This window comes from Myotis yumanensis, unplaced genomic scaffold (genome assembly GCF_028538775.1).
Source record: "Myotis yumanensis isolate MYYU_CA2020_CCGP unplaced genomic scaffold, mMyoYum1.0.hap1 SCAF_4, whole genome shotgun sequence".
Lineage (NCBI taxonomy): Eukaryota > Metazoa > Chordata > Mammalia > Chiroptera > Vespertilionidae > Myotis > Myotis yumanensis.
The window spans coordinates 113,465,073-113,480,651 of NW_027223755.1; the positions used below are offsets into that span (position 1 = coordinate 113,465,073).

The window sequence follows — 15,579 nt, forward strand, 5'->3', positions numbered from 1 at the left end:
AGATAGAAATCATACAAAAGAAAATAGAAACCATGAAAAAGAACCAGTCAAAAATGAAGATGACAATAACTGAAATGAAGAATGCACTAGAGGGAATCAATAACAAATTAAATGAAGCAAAGGATCAAATCAGTGACCTGAAAGATACGACAGTGGAAAACACCCAATTGGAACAGCAAAAAATTAAAATAAAAAAAACACAAACAAGAACAGTTTAAGGGACTTCTTAGACAACATCAAAAATACCAACATCCATATGAGAAGAGGAGAAGAGTACACAAAGGAGAAGAATGAGCAAGAAATTGAAAACTTATTTGAAGAAATAATGACTAAAAACTCCTCTAAACCTGGGAAAAGAAATAAACATATATATCTAGGAAGCACAGAGTCCCAAAGATGAATCCAAAGAGGCCCAGAACAAAATACAGCATAATTAAAATGCCAAAAGTAAAAGACAAAGAGAGAATCTTAAAAGCAGCAAGAGAAAAGCAGTTAGTTACCTACAAGGCAGCTACCATGAGATTGTCAACAGAAACCTTGCAGGCCAGAAGAGAATGGCAAGAAATACTCAAAGTAATGAAAAGCATAGACCTATAATCAAGACTACTCTACCTGGCAAAGCTATCATTTAGAATTGAAGGACAAGAAAAAGCTAATAGAGTTCACCACTAATCCAGAATTGTAAGATATGTTAAAAGCATTTCTTTAAGTAGAAAAGAATAGATAAAAAATATGAGTAAAAATATATAAGCCCAGCTGGTGTGGTTCAGTTTGTTGAGAATGATGACCATGCACCAGGAGGTTGTTGGTTCGATTCCCAGTCAGGGCACATGCCTGGGTTGCAGGCTCAATCCCCAGTAAGGAGGGTGAAGGTGGCAGCCAATCGATGTTTCTCTCTCATTGATGTTTTTATCTCTCTCTCCATCTCCCTTCCGCTCTCTGAAATCAATAAAAACATATTTTAAAATATATTTTATATTTAACATATATGTTTTGTGAAAAAAAATTTATATATATGAAAAAATTCTCACTGACAAAGACACAGTAAAAGCAGTGGATCAATCAACCATAAATATAGTACAAGGCTAAAAGACAAAAGTAGAAAGGTCATGTGTAATCACAATAAATTAAGGGACACACACACTAAAAATGTAAAAAAAAAATTATTAAAACATAAACATGGAGAAGGTGAGTAAAAATATTAGTGACTTTAAAATGTGTTCAAACTTAAGGGACCATCAACTTAAAGTAGACTGGCATGGAAATAGCTTAGCATATTTGAAGCACATGAAAACCACAAATGACAAATTTACAAGAGATAAAGAGATAAAGAAAATAATTCAAACACAGCACTACAAAGAGTCATCAACACACAACAGAACAGGAAAGAAACAGAGAACTATAAAAATAAAATAAAATAATTAATAAAATACCTACCAATAATTACTTCAAATGTAAATAGGTTAAATGCTCCAATCAACAGACACAAAAAATAGTGTTGTGAAGGCCTGGGGGGGAGGGGGGCGGGTAGTGCTGGGGGGCAGAAGGGGTCAATGGGGAAAAAATGGGGAGGCATCTGTGTTATTTTCAACAATAAAGATTAATTTTTGAAAAAGATAAAGGGTGGCTCAATGGATAAAAAAACCAAGACCCAGCCCTAACTGGTTTGGCTCAGTGGGTAGAACGTCGGCCTGCGGACTAAAGGGTCCCAGGTCTGATTCCAGTCAAGGGCATGTACCTTGATTGCGGGCACATCCCCAGTAGGGGGTGTGCAGGAGGCAGCTGATCGATGTTTCTCTTTCATTGAGTTTCAAACTGTCTATCCCTCTCCCTTCCTCTCTGTAAAAAATCAGTAAAATATATTTTAAAAAAACAAGACCTATGCCATATACTGCCTACATGAGACTCACTTCATATCAATAGACAGAATGAAAGTAAAGGGATGGAAAAGATATTTCAGTGAAATAAAAATCTTGAAAAAGGTGGGGTAGCAATACTTCTATCTGACAAACTAGACTTAAAACAAAGGCTGTAACAGGAGACAAAGAAGGGTATTTCACAATGATAAAGGGATCAATCCCAGAAGAGGATATAATTCTTGTAAACATCTACATATCCACCGTAGGAGCACCTGTTATATAAAGGGAGACATCCACAGTAATACAGTCATAGAGAGGACTTTAGCATTCCTTTGACATCAATGGATAGATCATACAGATAGAAAATCAACAAGGAAAGAGTGGCCTTAAATGACACTTTAGAGCGGATGAACTTAATTGATACTGACAGAACATTTCATCCCTAAGTATATACATTCAAGTCTACAGAAACATTTTCAAAGACAGACTACATGTCAGGCCACAAAACAAGTATCAGTTAATTTAATAAAACTGGAAATCATTTCAAGCATCTTCTTTGATCTCAATAGTATGAAACTAGAAATCAATTACAAAAAGAAAATTGGAAAACACACAAACACATGGAGGCTAAATAAGATGTTACTAAACAATGAATGGGTTTAACAAGGAGATCACAGAGGATATCAAAAGATACCCTGAGTCACATGTAAATGAAAACACAACAGCCCCAAATCTATGAGACACAGACAAAGCAATTCTAGGCGAGAAATTCATAGTGATACAGGCCTACTTCAAGAAACAAGAAAAATCCCAAATAAACTCTCTAACCTTACAAGTAAAGGAACCAGAAAAGGAAAAACAAACAAAGTCCAAAGTGAGTAGAAGGGAAAATATCAAGATCAGAGTGAAAATCAATGATCTGGAGTCTAAAGAAAATAACAGAAAAGATCAATGAAACCAAGAGCTGGTTCTCTGAAAAAATAAACAAGACTGATAAACCTTTAGCCAGAATCATCCAGAAAAAAAGAAGAGGACCCAAATAAATAAAATCAGAAATGAAAGAGAGGTGACAAATGAATATCAAAGGAATATCAGGAAATACTATGAATATATGTCAACCAATCAGACAACCTGGAATAGATAAATTATTAGAAACATGCAATCTTCTAAGACTGAATCAAGAAGAAATAGAATACCTGAACAGACTGGTAACAACAAACAAAATTGAAGCAGTAATAAAAAAAAACCTCCCAACAAAGAAGTCCTGGACCTGATGGCTTCATAGGTGAATTTAACAAAAACATTCAAAGAATTCATACCTATTGGTCTCTAACTATTTCAAAAATTTAAAGAGAAAGGAAGACTCCCAAACATACTTTACAAGGCCAGCATTACCCTGATAACAAACCAGCTAAAGACATTACAAAAAAAGAAAATTATTGGCCAATGTTCCTGATGAACATAGATGCAGAAACCCTCAACAAAATATTAGCAAGTCAAATCCATAAAATACATTAAAAAGATCATATGCCATGACCAAGTGGGGCTTACCGCAGAGATGCAAGGCGGTATAATATTCACAAATCAATGAATGTGATACATCACATAAATAAAATGAAGGACAATAGATGCAGAAAAAACATTTGACAAAATCCAGCACCCATTTGTAATAAAAACTCTCAGCACAGTAGGAACAGAAGCAACATGCCTCAACATAACAAAGGGTACTATAACAAACCACAATCCACATCTGACTCAAGGATCAAAGCTAAAAACGCTTTTCTTAAGATCAAGAACAGGACAAGGATGCCCACTTTCACTACTTTTATTCAACATGTGTAGAATGTGCCTTAAATGGGAAGCATAATTCTATTTAACTTACTATAATTTTAATTGTAAGAGGATGAGAAGTCTGTCCTCAAACAAGAAAGCCTTTTTAAATCACTCTGATGTTTGGGGGGAAGGTATTTTGTATTTCAATTTCAATGTGAAATTGTGGATGTTAGATATCGTAACTGAAGGCATCGCTCCTTCCTCTTGTCTACATGGCTCTCCTTTCTGCTGGGTTTCCCTGGTCTGTCTTGTATATAACCAAATACTGCAGCCAAACTTGACCACCCCCTACATTGGAGGCGGGACCTGTTAAGACACACACAGCTCTAACTTCTCTGTGGACACACCCCAGCCAATGTCACCAAGTTTCTAGGCATCATACCGCCACACACATTTTCCATACCGCCCTCTACACTGACATCCGTTCTTCTGCATTTTGAAATGATTAATTTTTTTTATAAGACACCTCACATTCCTAATTTAACTGCCTCAAGAATCAAAGTTTATCAATATAAAATAAAAGAACACCCTATGACATGAGCATTTAATTTTTATTTTTTTAATTGTTTTATTGCTTAAAGTATTACAAAGAGTATTACATATGTCTCCTTTTTTCCCCCCGCCCTTGACAATCTCCTGGGCTTCCCTACCCCGCAGTGTCTTATGTCCACTGGTTATGCTTATATGCATGCGTATAAGTCCTTCGGTTGATCTCTTACCCCCCACTTCCGCTCCCCTACTCTCCCCCACCTTCCCGCTGCAGTTTGACAATCTGTTTGAGGCAGCTCTGCCTCTGTATCTATTATTGTTCATAAGTTTATAATGGTCTTTATTATCCATGAATGAGTGAGATCATGTGGGATTTTTCCTTCATTGACTGGCTTATTTCACTTAGCATAATGCTCTCCAGTTCCATCCATGCTGTTGCAAATGGTAAGAGGTCCTTCTTTTTTACAGCAGCATAGTATTCCATCGTGTAGATGTACCAGTTTTCTAATCCATTCATCTACTGATGGGCACTTAGGCTGTTTCCAGATCTTAGCTATGGTGAATTGTGCTGCTATGAACATATGGGTGCATATATTCTTTCTGATTGGTGTTTCTGGTTTCTTGGGATATATTCCTAGAAGTGAGATCACAGGGTCAAATGGGAGTTCCATTTTTAGTTTTTTGAGGAAACTCCATACTGCCTTCCACAGTGGCTGCACCAGTCTGCATTCCCATCAGCAGTGCACAAGTGTTCCTTTTTCTCCACACCCTCGCCAGCACTTGTCGTTTGTGGAATTGTTGATGATAGCCATTCTGACAGGTGTGAGATGGTACCTCATTGTTGTTTTGATTTGCATCTCTCGGATGATTAGTGACTTTGAGCATGTTTTCATATGTCTCTTAACTTTCTGAATGTCCTCTTTTGAAAGGTGTCTATTTAGATCCTTTGCCCATTTTTTGATTGGATTGTTTATCTTCCTTTTGTTAAGTTGTATGAGTTCCCTATAAATTTTGGAGATTAGGCCCTTATCAGATATGACATTGGCAAATATGTTTTCCCACGAAGTGGGCTTTCTTGTTGTTTTGTTGATGTTTTCTTTTGCTGTGCAGAAGCTTTTTATTTTGATGTAGTCCCGTTTGTTCATTTTCTCTTTAGTTTCAAGTGCCATAGGAGCTGTATCAGTGAAGAAATTGCTTCGGCATATGTCTGAGATTTTGTTGCCCTTGGATTCTTCTAGAATTTTTATGGTTTCCTGTCGTACATTTAAGTGCTTTATCCATTTTAAGTTTATTTTTGTGTATGGTGTAAGTTGGTGGTCTAGTTTCATTTTCTTGCATGTATCTGTCCAACTTTCCCTACACCATTTATTGAAGAGACTATCTTGACTCCACTGTATGTTCTTGCCTCCTTTGTCAAATATTAATTGAGCATGTCAGTTTCAGCTGATTTCTGGGCTATTCTATTCCATTGAACTATATGTCTATTCTTGTGCCAATACCAGGCAGTTTGGAGAACAGTGGCTTTGTAATACAGCTTGATATCTGGTAGTGAGATCCCACCTACTTTGTTCTTTCTCAGGATCGCTGAAGCTATTCAGGGTCTTTTGGTTTTTTTTAAAAAATTAAATCTTTTTTGTTCAGATTATTACATTTGTTCCTCTTTTTTCCCCCCATAACGCCCCTCCTCCCAGTTCCCACCCCACCCTCCGCCCTCACTCCCCACCCACTGTCCTCATCCATAGGTGCATTTTTGTCCAGTCTCTTACCGCATCTCCCACACCCCTTTTCCCCCCGAGCATAGTCAGTCCATTCCCTTTCTATGTCCCTGATTCTATTATAATCAACAGTTCATTCTGTTCATCAGATTATTTATTCACTTGATTCTTAGATTCACTTGTTGATAGATGCGTATTTGTTGTTCATAATTTGTATATTTATCTTTTTCTTCTTCTTCCTCTTCTTAAAGGATACCTTTCAGCATTTCATATAATACTGGTTTGGTGGTGATGAACTCCTTTAGCTTTTCCTTATCTGTGAAGCTCTTTATCTGACCTTCAATTCTGAATGATAGCTTTGCTGGATAAAGTAATCTTGGTTGTAGGTTCTTGGTATTCATCACTTTGAATATTTCTTGCCACTCCCTTCTGGCCTGCAAAGTTTCTGTTGAGAAATCAGCTGACAGTTGTATGGGTATTCCCTTGTAGGTAATTGACTTTCTTTCTCTTGCTGCTTTTAAGATTCTCTCTCTGTCTTTTGCTCTTGGCATTTTAACTATGATGTGTCTTGGTGTGGTCCTCTTTGGATTCCTTTTGTTTGGGGTTCTCTGCGCTTCCTGGACTTGTAAATCTATTTCTTTCACCAAGTAGGGAAAGTTTTCTGCCATTATTTCTTCAAATAGGTTTTCAATATCTTTTTTTTTTAATATATTTTATTGATTTTTCACAGAGAGGAAGGGAGAGAGATAGAGAGTCAGAAACATCGATGAGAGAGAAACATCGACCAGCCGCCTCCTGCACATCTCCCACCGGAGATGTGCCCGCAACCCAGGCACATGCCCCTGACCAGAATCGAACCCGGGACCCTTCAGTCTGCAGGCCGACGCTCTATCCACTGAGCCAAACCGGTTTCGGCGGTTTTCAAGATCTTGCTCTCTCTCTTCTTCTGGCACCCCTATAATTCTGATATTGGTACGCTTGTAGCTGTCCCAGAGGCTCCTTACACTATCTTCACACTTTCGGATTCTATTTTCATTTTGCTTTTCCGGTTGGGTGTTTTTTGCTTCCTTGCATTTCAAATCTTTGACTTGATTCTTGCACTCCTCTGGTCTGCTGTTGGGAGTCTGTATAATATTCGTTATTTCAGTCAGTGCATGCTTACTTTCTAGTTGGTCCTTTATCACACCATCGAGGGTCTCATTAGATTTCCTGTACATCTCATCAAGTTTATCGACAGACTCTAGAAGCCTCTTGAGAGACCTCAAAAGTGTGGTTTTGAATTCTATATCCAGTAGCCTGCTTTCCTCCGGTTCTGTCCTTTGTGGCCTGTTTCTTTGTCTTGGCATTTTTTATGCTTCGCTGTGTCAATAGAGTGGCTTTCCATGTTAAGTGTCCCAATTACCTGAGGTAGACACTCTTGGTGCACCCCCTTGTGGTCTCTGTGAGCAGTCTTGTTGTGGTCAAGCCTTGATTGTTGTAGGTAATTACTACTTGACCTCCAGGCCAACTGGCTGTGAGAATCAGTTGTGTTTGCAGTGGGAGAACTTCTGTCCTCTAGGAAGGTGCTAATCTAGCCTTTGCCTGAGGCTATCTGGCAAATGGCTCTGTGCAGGGCTTGGGCAGGGCGGGTCCCATGGGATCAACAGGGCGGAGGAGGGAGCAGTTATGGCTGCTCTCAGTCCTTCTCCAGGGGCTCTGCCTCTCTGTCCCACCAACCGCTGCAAACCTTGGAGGGACCGAAGCCAAACAGTCCCGCTTCTCCCGTTTGAGTCTGGGTCCCTAGAGACTCGCACGGATCTGGAGCTCAGAGTATGAGGCTCCCTCCGATTGAAACAGACAACCGCGCCCTCGGCCACCAGCCCGCGCTGCGCGCACTCCGCACCTTAGTATTTTATTTCAGCACTGCGCCTCCTCTGATTCTCGGTTCCTCCTAGTTGTAGAACTTCCACTCAGCCAGTCTTCCTGTGGTTCTGGATGATGTCCGTTCCGTCTTTTAGTTGTATTTTTTAAGTGGTTGTTCAAGGCAGCAAACTCCAGCGTTAACCTATGCCGCCATCTTGGTTTCTCCCCCGGGGTCTTTTTTTATTCCAGATGAATTTTTGGAGAGTTCGTTCTAGGCCTGTAAAATATGCTGTTGGTATTTTAATGGGAAGTGCGTTGAATTTATAGATTGCTTTGGGTAGTATGGACATTTTAATGATGTTGATTCTACCAATCCATGAACATGGTATGTTCTTCCATCTGTTTATGTCTTCCTCTATCTCTTTTTTCAACGTCCTGTAGTTTTCTGAGTAGAGGTCTTTTACCTCTTCAGTTAAGTTTATTCCTAGGTAGCTTAATTTTTTTGGTGCGATGGTAAATAGGATTGTTTTTTTAGTCTCTCTTTCTGTAAGTTCACTATTGGTGTATAGAAATGCCATAGATTTCTTGGCGTTAATTTTGTATTCTGCTACATTGCCAAATTCATGTATTAAGTCTAGTAGTTTTTTGATTGGAGTCTTTAGGGTTTTGTATGTATAATGTCATGTCATCTGCAAATAAGGACATTTTTACTTCCTCTTTTCCAATTTGGATGCCTTTTATTTCTTCTTCTTGTCTAATTGCAATGGCTAATACTTCCAGTACTATGTTGAACAGGAGTGGTGAGAGTGGGCATCCCTGTCTTGTTCCTGTTCTTAGGGGAAATGGTGTTAGTTTTTGTCCATTGAGTATGACGTTGGCTGTGGGCTTGTCATATATGCCTTATATTATGTTGAGGTATGATCCTTCTATTCCCACCTTGCTGAGAGTTTTTATAAAAAATGGGTGTTGGATTTTGTCAAATGCTTTTTCTGCATCAACTGATATGACTATGTGGTTTTTTTCTTTAAAGTTATTTATGTGATGTATCACGTTTATTGATTTACAGATATTGTACCATCCTTGCCTCCCTGGGATAAATCCTACTTGGTCATGGTGTATGATCTTTCTGATGTACTGCTGGATCCGATTTGCTAAGATGTTGTTGAGGATTTTGGCATCTATGTTCATGAGGGATATTGGCCTGTAATCCTCTTTCATTGTGTTGTCTTTACCTGGTTTTGGTATGAGGGTGATGCTGGCTTCATAGAATGAGCTTGGAAGTGTTCCTTCCTCTTGGATTTTTTTGTAGTAGTCTGAGGAGGATAGGTTTTAGTTCTTCCTTGAATGTTTGGTAAAACTCCCCTGTGAAGCCGTCTGGTCCTGGGCTTTTGTTTGCTGGAAGCTTTTTGATGACTGCTTCAATTTCTTCCATAGTTATTGGCCTATTGAGATTTTTAGATTCTTCCTGATTGAGTTTTGGGGTGTTGTATTTTTCTAGGAATATGTCCATTTCCTCCAGGTTGTCTAGTTTGTTGGAGTAGAGTTGTCCATAGTATTTTTTAACAATCATTTGTATTTCTGTGGGGTCTGTTGTTATTTCACCTCTATCATTTCTGATTTTGTTATTTGGGTCCTCTCTCTTTGCTTCTTGATGAGCCTGGCTAGAGGTTTGTTAATCTTGTTTATCCTTTCAAAGAACCAGCTCTTGATTTCGTCGAATCTCTGTATTGTTTTTTTGGGTTTTTTTTGGTCTCTATGTCATTTATTTCTGCTCTAATCTTTATAATCTCCTTCCCTCTGCTCACTCTGAGGTTTTCTTGTTGCTCTCTTTCTAATTCTTTGAGATGTAGAGATAGATGACTTACTACCATTTTTACTTGTTTTTTGAGATAGGCCTGTAGAGCTATAAACTTCCCTCTCAGGACTGCTTTCATTGTGTCCCATAGGTTTTGGATTGTTGTGTTTTCATTGTCATTAGTTTCCAGGATGTTTTTAATTTCTTCTTTGATCTCATTGGTAACCCAATCAATATTTTATAACATGCTATTCAGCTTCCAAGTGTTTTGAGTATTTTGGGTTGTTTTTATGGTAGTTTATTTCTAATATTATGCCATCATGGTCTGAGAAGATGCTTGGTATGATTTCAATCTTCTTGAATTTGGGGAGACTTTGTTTGTGACCCAATATGTGGTCTATTTTTCAATCTGTCCTATGAGCACTTGAGTGGAATGTATATTCCGTGGCTTTGGGGTGAAGTGTTCTGAAGATGTCAATTAAGTCCATCTGATCTAGTGAGTCATTTAGGATTGCTGTTTCTTTGCTGATTGTTTGTCTAGAGGATTTATCCAGTGATGTCAGTGGTGTATTAAAGTCCACTACTATGATTGTATTGTTGTCGATCTCTCCTTTGATATCTTCCAGGAGTTTTTTTTATGTATTTGGGTGCTCCTGCATTGGGTGCATATATGTTTATCAGGGTTATATCTTCTTGTTGTATTGATTCCTTTAGTATTATGAAGTGGCCTTCCTTATCTCGTTATGGCCTTCACTTTGAGGTCTATTTTGTCTGATATAAGTATTGCTACCCCCGCTTTCTTTTCCTTTCCATTTGCCTGAAAGATATTTTTCCATCCCTTCACTTTCAGTCTGTGTGAGTCCCTTCTAATAAGGTGGGTCTCTTGTAGACAGCAGATGTATGGGTCATGTTTTTTTATCCATTCAGCCACTCGATGTCTTTTGGTGGGAGCATTTAGTCCGTTTACATTTAAAGTTATTACTGAAAGGTACTTGTTTGTAGCCATTTCTTTTTGTGTGTGGCTGTTTTCTTTCTGAGCTTTTTTTCTTCTTTTTACACCAGTCCCTTTAGCATTTCTTGCATTGCTGGCTTGGTGGTGATAAACTCCCTTAGCCTTTTTTTGTCTGTGAAGCTTCTTATTTCCCCTTCAATTTTGAATGATAGCCTTGCTGGATAGAATATTCTTGGATTCAGTCCTTTGCTTTGCATCACTTTGTAAATTTCCGCCCATTCTTTTCTGGCCTGATGTGTTTCTGTTGAGAAATCATTTCATAATCTAATGGGAGATCCCTTGAATGTAACTTTCTGTCTCTCTTGCAGCCTTTAAGATTCTCTCTTTGTCCTGAACATTTACCATGGTAATTATGATGTGTCTTGCTGTGGGTCTTTTCGGGTTCACCTTGTTTGGGACTCTCTGCTTGTGTGAATTTTTTCTTCCCCACCTCAGGGAAGTTTTCTGATATTATTTCTTCATATAGGTTTTCCAAGTCTTGTTCCTCTTTCTGTTGTTCTGGCACCCCTATTAGTCGTATGTTGTTTCGTTTCATGTTGTCCCATAGCTCCCTTAGTCTCTCCTCCTGTCTTGTAATTTTTTTCTCCAATTGCTGTTCAGTTTGGGTGTGCTTTGTTCCCCTCTCTTCTAATTCGCTAATTTGGTCCTCTGCTTCTCCTAGTCTACTGTTGAAACTTTCAATGGTGTTTTTTATTGCATCTATATCACTCTTCATTTATTCTTGGTTCTTACATAATTTATTGATTTTTTCATCTGTTTCTTCTTGCTTCTTGCATAAGTTGTTGATTTTCTCCTCCATCCAGTTTATGCATTCTAGGACCCTTAATCTGAATTCTTTTTCTGTCATGCTGCATGCCTTGGTTTCATTTAGCTGCTTTTCTGGCGAGTCCTCCTTTTCTTTCCTTTGGGGGTTTCTTTGTCTACCCATGTTTGATCTCACTGACATATCTAGATGTTCAGATGTTCAGTGGCTGCTCCCCGGGTGGCAGTGGTTGCTCCTCGGGCGGTTGTGGTAGCAGCTGCTCCTCAGTTGGCAGCAGCTCCTATGGTGGGTGCTGTTCACCGCTGTGGTGGCTCCTCTGGCTCGTGGGGGGAGGCTTCACACACAGCTGCTGTTTCTCAGACCTATTTTAAATTTGATTTTGCCTTTCATTAAAATAAGGGGGGAGAATAAGTGTCCTCACTTCCAAACATGTCAGTCTGTCCATGGGTTTCAGGCATTTAGCTGAAAGGTAGGTGGGCCTGTCCACATTCAAGTTCATGGCACCTCTGCCCAGAAGCCTGGCCAGCATGTGGTTACTGACACTATGCTTGACTACAGAGAATGGCCTGCAACTTTCAAATAACCTCTGTTTATAATGGCTTGATTAAAAACCAACTTATTTTATAGTAATAAACCCACCTGAAATACAAGATGTCCCTATTTCTCCTCATACTTTTGAATTTGGAAAAATAAAAATATAAAAAATGCATTATACTTGCTGAAAAGTTAGAAAACACAGGCCAAGAAAAATGATGTAAAATCTCACCTTCCAGTGATATCTGACATCTCTCCTTCCCAGCTCACTCCGGGGAATACAGAAACCATGTTCCAGTCTCGACAACAGGACAACCATTCAAACCCTACACATGGGTGCTCCCCTAAGCACTCAAATGGGCTGGCTGGTTTCACCCATGCACCAGATTAGAAGCGGAATTCTTCTGCTCCCTTGTTCCAGATGGAGAGAAAGGCTCAGGGTGGTTAGAGACAGGTGGCTTGGCCTCTGCTTTACCTGGATGGTTGTAAACAGCTGAGATTCAGGCCCGGCACCCAAGCTCCAGAGCCCACATCTGGACACTAGGCCACGCTGCACTCAGGACACGCACAGCAGTGTATACAGTCTCCTGTATTCATTCAGCACTGTACTGTGAATACCCTTAAGCCAAGAAAGACCGATCTTCCGCGTGAGTCGCCACCATTTTAAAGGGTCCATAGCATCCCACTGGATTCATCGTCACTGTGTTCTTTCATTCCATCAGGGGCCTTGCATCTGAAAGTCTTCTCCACTGGCTTATGACCTGCTCTGTACATTAGTATTCTGTTTCCTTCTTTTTCATAGAATGTATGCTTCTGCCCTTGTCTACCTAAGTACTTGCTCACACAATACAGGCCTCACTATAGAAGCCATCGGTATCACTGTCTCCTGAAATATAAGACTCAATAGTTGAGTCAATAAAGTATAGATGGTCAATAAAGTATGTATTTCACTTGAAATTCCTTTCCCTTTTCTGCCCACATGATTGACAGAAAGGCCCCATTTCTCACGGGGAAACCTTAGACTATTTCCCTTCGTTTAATTTAAGTATGGTGGACAAGAGGGCCTCAGACAGGTGGGACCCACCTGCCTTCCTAACCTAATGGGAGACACTGAAAGTTAGCCTTTCCCTTTATCACATGGGTTTTTACCTCTCACATGACCTGTAGTTGCTTAAGTCTCCTCACTTTTGAATGATGCCGTTTAACCTTCAGGTCAATCTTGTCATTTATTGAATACAAGGATGCCAACTTGTCAACGCAGCATTCTCTGGGACACCGCCCATGTCACCTCCCAGGGACCTGGTCTTTGCAAAACCCCTCTTCCCTGCAGGCAGCTCCTTCCCCTTTTGCTGTCCCTCCTCTGTCAGATGGGGAGAGCCTCTGAGCCTTGGGATTGGCAGGACTACGCCCCTTAAAAACAGGGAACAGCCACAAAAAGATAAAAGATCTTTGTCTACTTATCCTTTGTAAGATTACAAAGAGGTTCATTCTCTCTAAGGGGGAAATGATACCCTTGTAATTAGCTAGTAATTAATAACAAAAGCAGCAAAGGAAAGACCACACATTCTAGGCATGTTCCCTATAAAACATGGGCAGGGATCCAACAAAGAGCAGACAGACGCATGCCCAAAAAAGTGGATGACATAGGGACGGTACTTGCCTGTCAGTCACACCTGGAGCAGAAGCCACTGGCCAGATGGGAAAGGCCATGCAAGCACGGGAAGATCTAGGACACTAATCCCTGAACAAAGAACTTCACTCTCTTGGCTCCTGTTGGCACGCTTGGCTCATGGTCCTGCTTAGCTTCCTGGTATTCTCCCACGTGGCCCACGGCCATGCAGACCTTCACACACAAAGGACTGATGGACTACAACTAGCCTGGTGCCGAACTGCACCCGGCTCCAACATGGAGAGGAAACCCGGGACGCTGGCTCTGATTTAGCTCTAAAATCCCAGCGACACTTCTTCTAGGACTGGACTAGCGACAGGGGTGTACTTCCATAAAAATAAAGCTTTCTACTATATCGCATCCTCCTGTACGAGTCTCAGAAAATTCCTTTTCTTGGGATATTGCAAGGACTCTACCCCCAGCAATAACCAGGGGAGGCAAGACACGTTTTCTCTGATAACATATATACTATGTGTCAACCATGTGTTAACCAGTTCCCTCTGGTACTTGTCTTCAATGTTGAACTAGCATGACCAAACATACACATATGCATGCCCGTGTGTGGATTGTGTACTTGTCTAATCATTTCTATGAGATATTCTTTAGAGTGGGATTACTTAGTCAAAAGTTACATCCTTTTTCTTTAGGGCTGCCAATGTGGTTTGCAGTTTCTGGGAAAAGGCAGGTATACTTGAGTTTTGATTTGTACTATGTATCCTTGTTCTGTAGAAAAGGCCCCTTTTTCCTTTCCCACCACAGAATAAACTTTTTCCATGGATTTATGTGCAGTCACACCACTTTTCAGCTGTGTGACCATCTGTAAGTACTGGCCTCTCTGAGCTTCCACACACCCATCTGAGTTATAACAAGACAATTAGGAAAAGTGCTGAGTACTGACCAGCCACAGTGGTGAGCCCTCTGCAATGAAAGAGCCCTATTTACCCTACGGGGTAAACGGATGCAGAGGTCATTCCACAGAACAGAGGAGAGAGGAGCCCCGCACTGCTCCTCGACGTGACCTTCACACCGACGCGCATGGCACTTACCTCGGGGGCACGGTAGGAAATGCACTGGAAGATCCAGTCCATGGCAGGTGAGTACAAGGGGAGGTAGGATGAGAGCTCCACCCCTTGGACTGCCAGATGGTTCTGTACTGTATCCCCATGAATCTACAGGAGACAAAACACACAGACAGGAGGGAAAGTAGCATTAGAAACAGAGAGCATGTAACTCACGACTGTGCACACCTGTGTGTATGTGGGTGACCCTGACAGAAATGGCCTGGTTTTCCAGGGCTTTTTAAAAAAAACTAGAAAAACAAGCAAAGCTTTCCATGTCGCTAAGCTGAGCTGCTCTGGAAATGTGCGCTGCACAAAGCAGGAGCCACAGGCATTAGAGAGAGAATCTGATCCACTGGAGATGCCTCCTGTCAACAATGCGCATCAGTTCTCTCTGCCTGGTCAGTGCCACCAACACGTTCCAATGGCCTGTGCTGGAGGCCAGTGTGATTTCCAGGGTTTACACATCTAAAGAGTGTTAAGCAACCTCAGCTTGACAGAGCAATTGCTACATCAATTAGCTGTTCTGACGGTGTTCTCCTACCTGTTTGAATGTGAGGAGGAAGTCAAAAAAGTTCTTATTTAGACTTTCTTTCAGATGTGGGGCTACTTCCATTCCCACCTGCAAGCAAACAAAATGAAAGGACCCTGACTGTGGTAAAATAGGCCGCAAATAATATCCACAGTATGATGTCATTTTTGTAAATAAAAAATATACACACAGATATTATTATATATAGGCAGAGAGAAGCCCAAAAAGTTCATTTTTATTCTTTTTTACCTGTTTTCTTATTCAAATAAACATATACCGTTTTCATTAAAAAGCCACAGAAGCTCTTTTATTTTTTTAAAATATATTTTTATTGATTTCAGAGAGGAAGGGAGAGGGAGAAAGAAACATCAATTATGAGAGGGAATCACTGATTGGCTGCCTCCGGCACACCCCCTACTGGGGATCAAGCCCGTATGTACCCAGGCATGTACCCTTGACTGGAATCAAACCTGGGACC

General features: G+C 40.4%; 1 protein-coding gene across 3 annotated transcripts in view; it reads right to left on the minus strand.

Moving 5' to 3' along the window:
* The window catches only part of VPS35L (VPS35 endosomal protein sorting factor like), a 159,258-nt gene that overhangs the window by 62,542 nt on the left and 81,137 nt on the right, over window positions 1-15,579 (minus strand). For all 3 annotated transcript variants that reach the window (XM_070413730.1, XM_070413731.1, XM_070413729.1), the window contains 2 exons: window positions 15,114-15,191; window positions 14,558-14,680 (listed from right to left, as the gene is read on the minus strand). In XM_070413730.1, coding sequence (XP_070269831.1) covers window positions 14,558-14,680; window positions 15,114-15,191 — 201 coding nt within the window. The remainder of the gene's footprint in view (window positions 1-14,557; window positions 14,681-15,113; window positions 15,192-15,579) is intronic.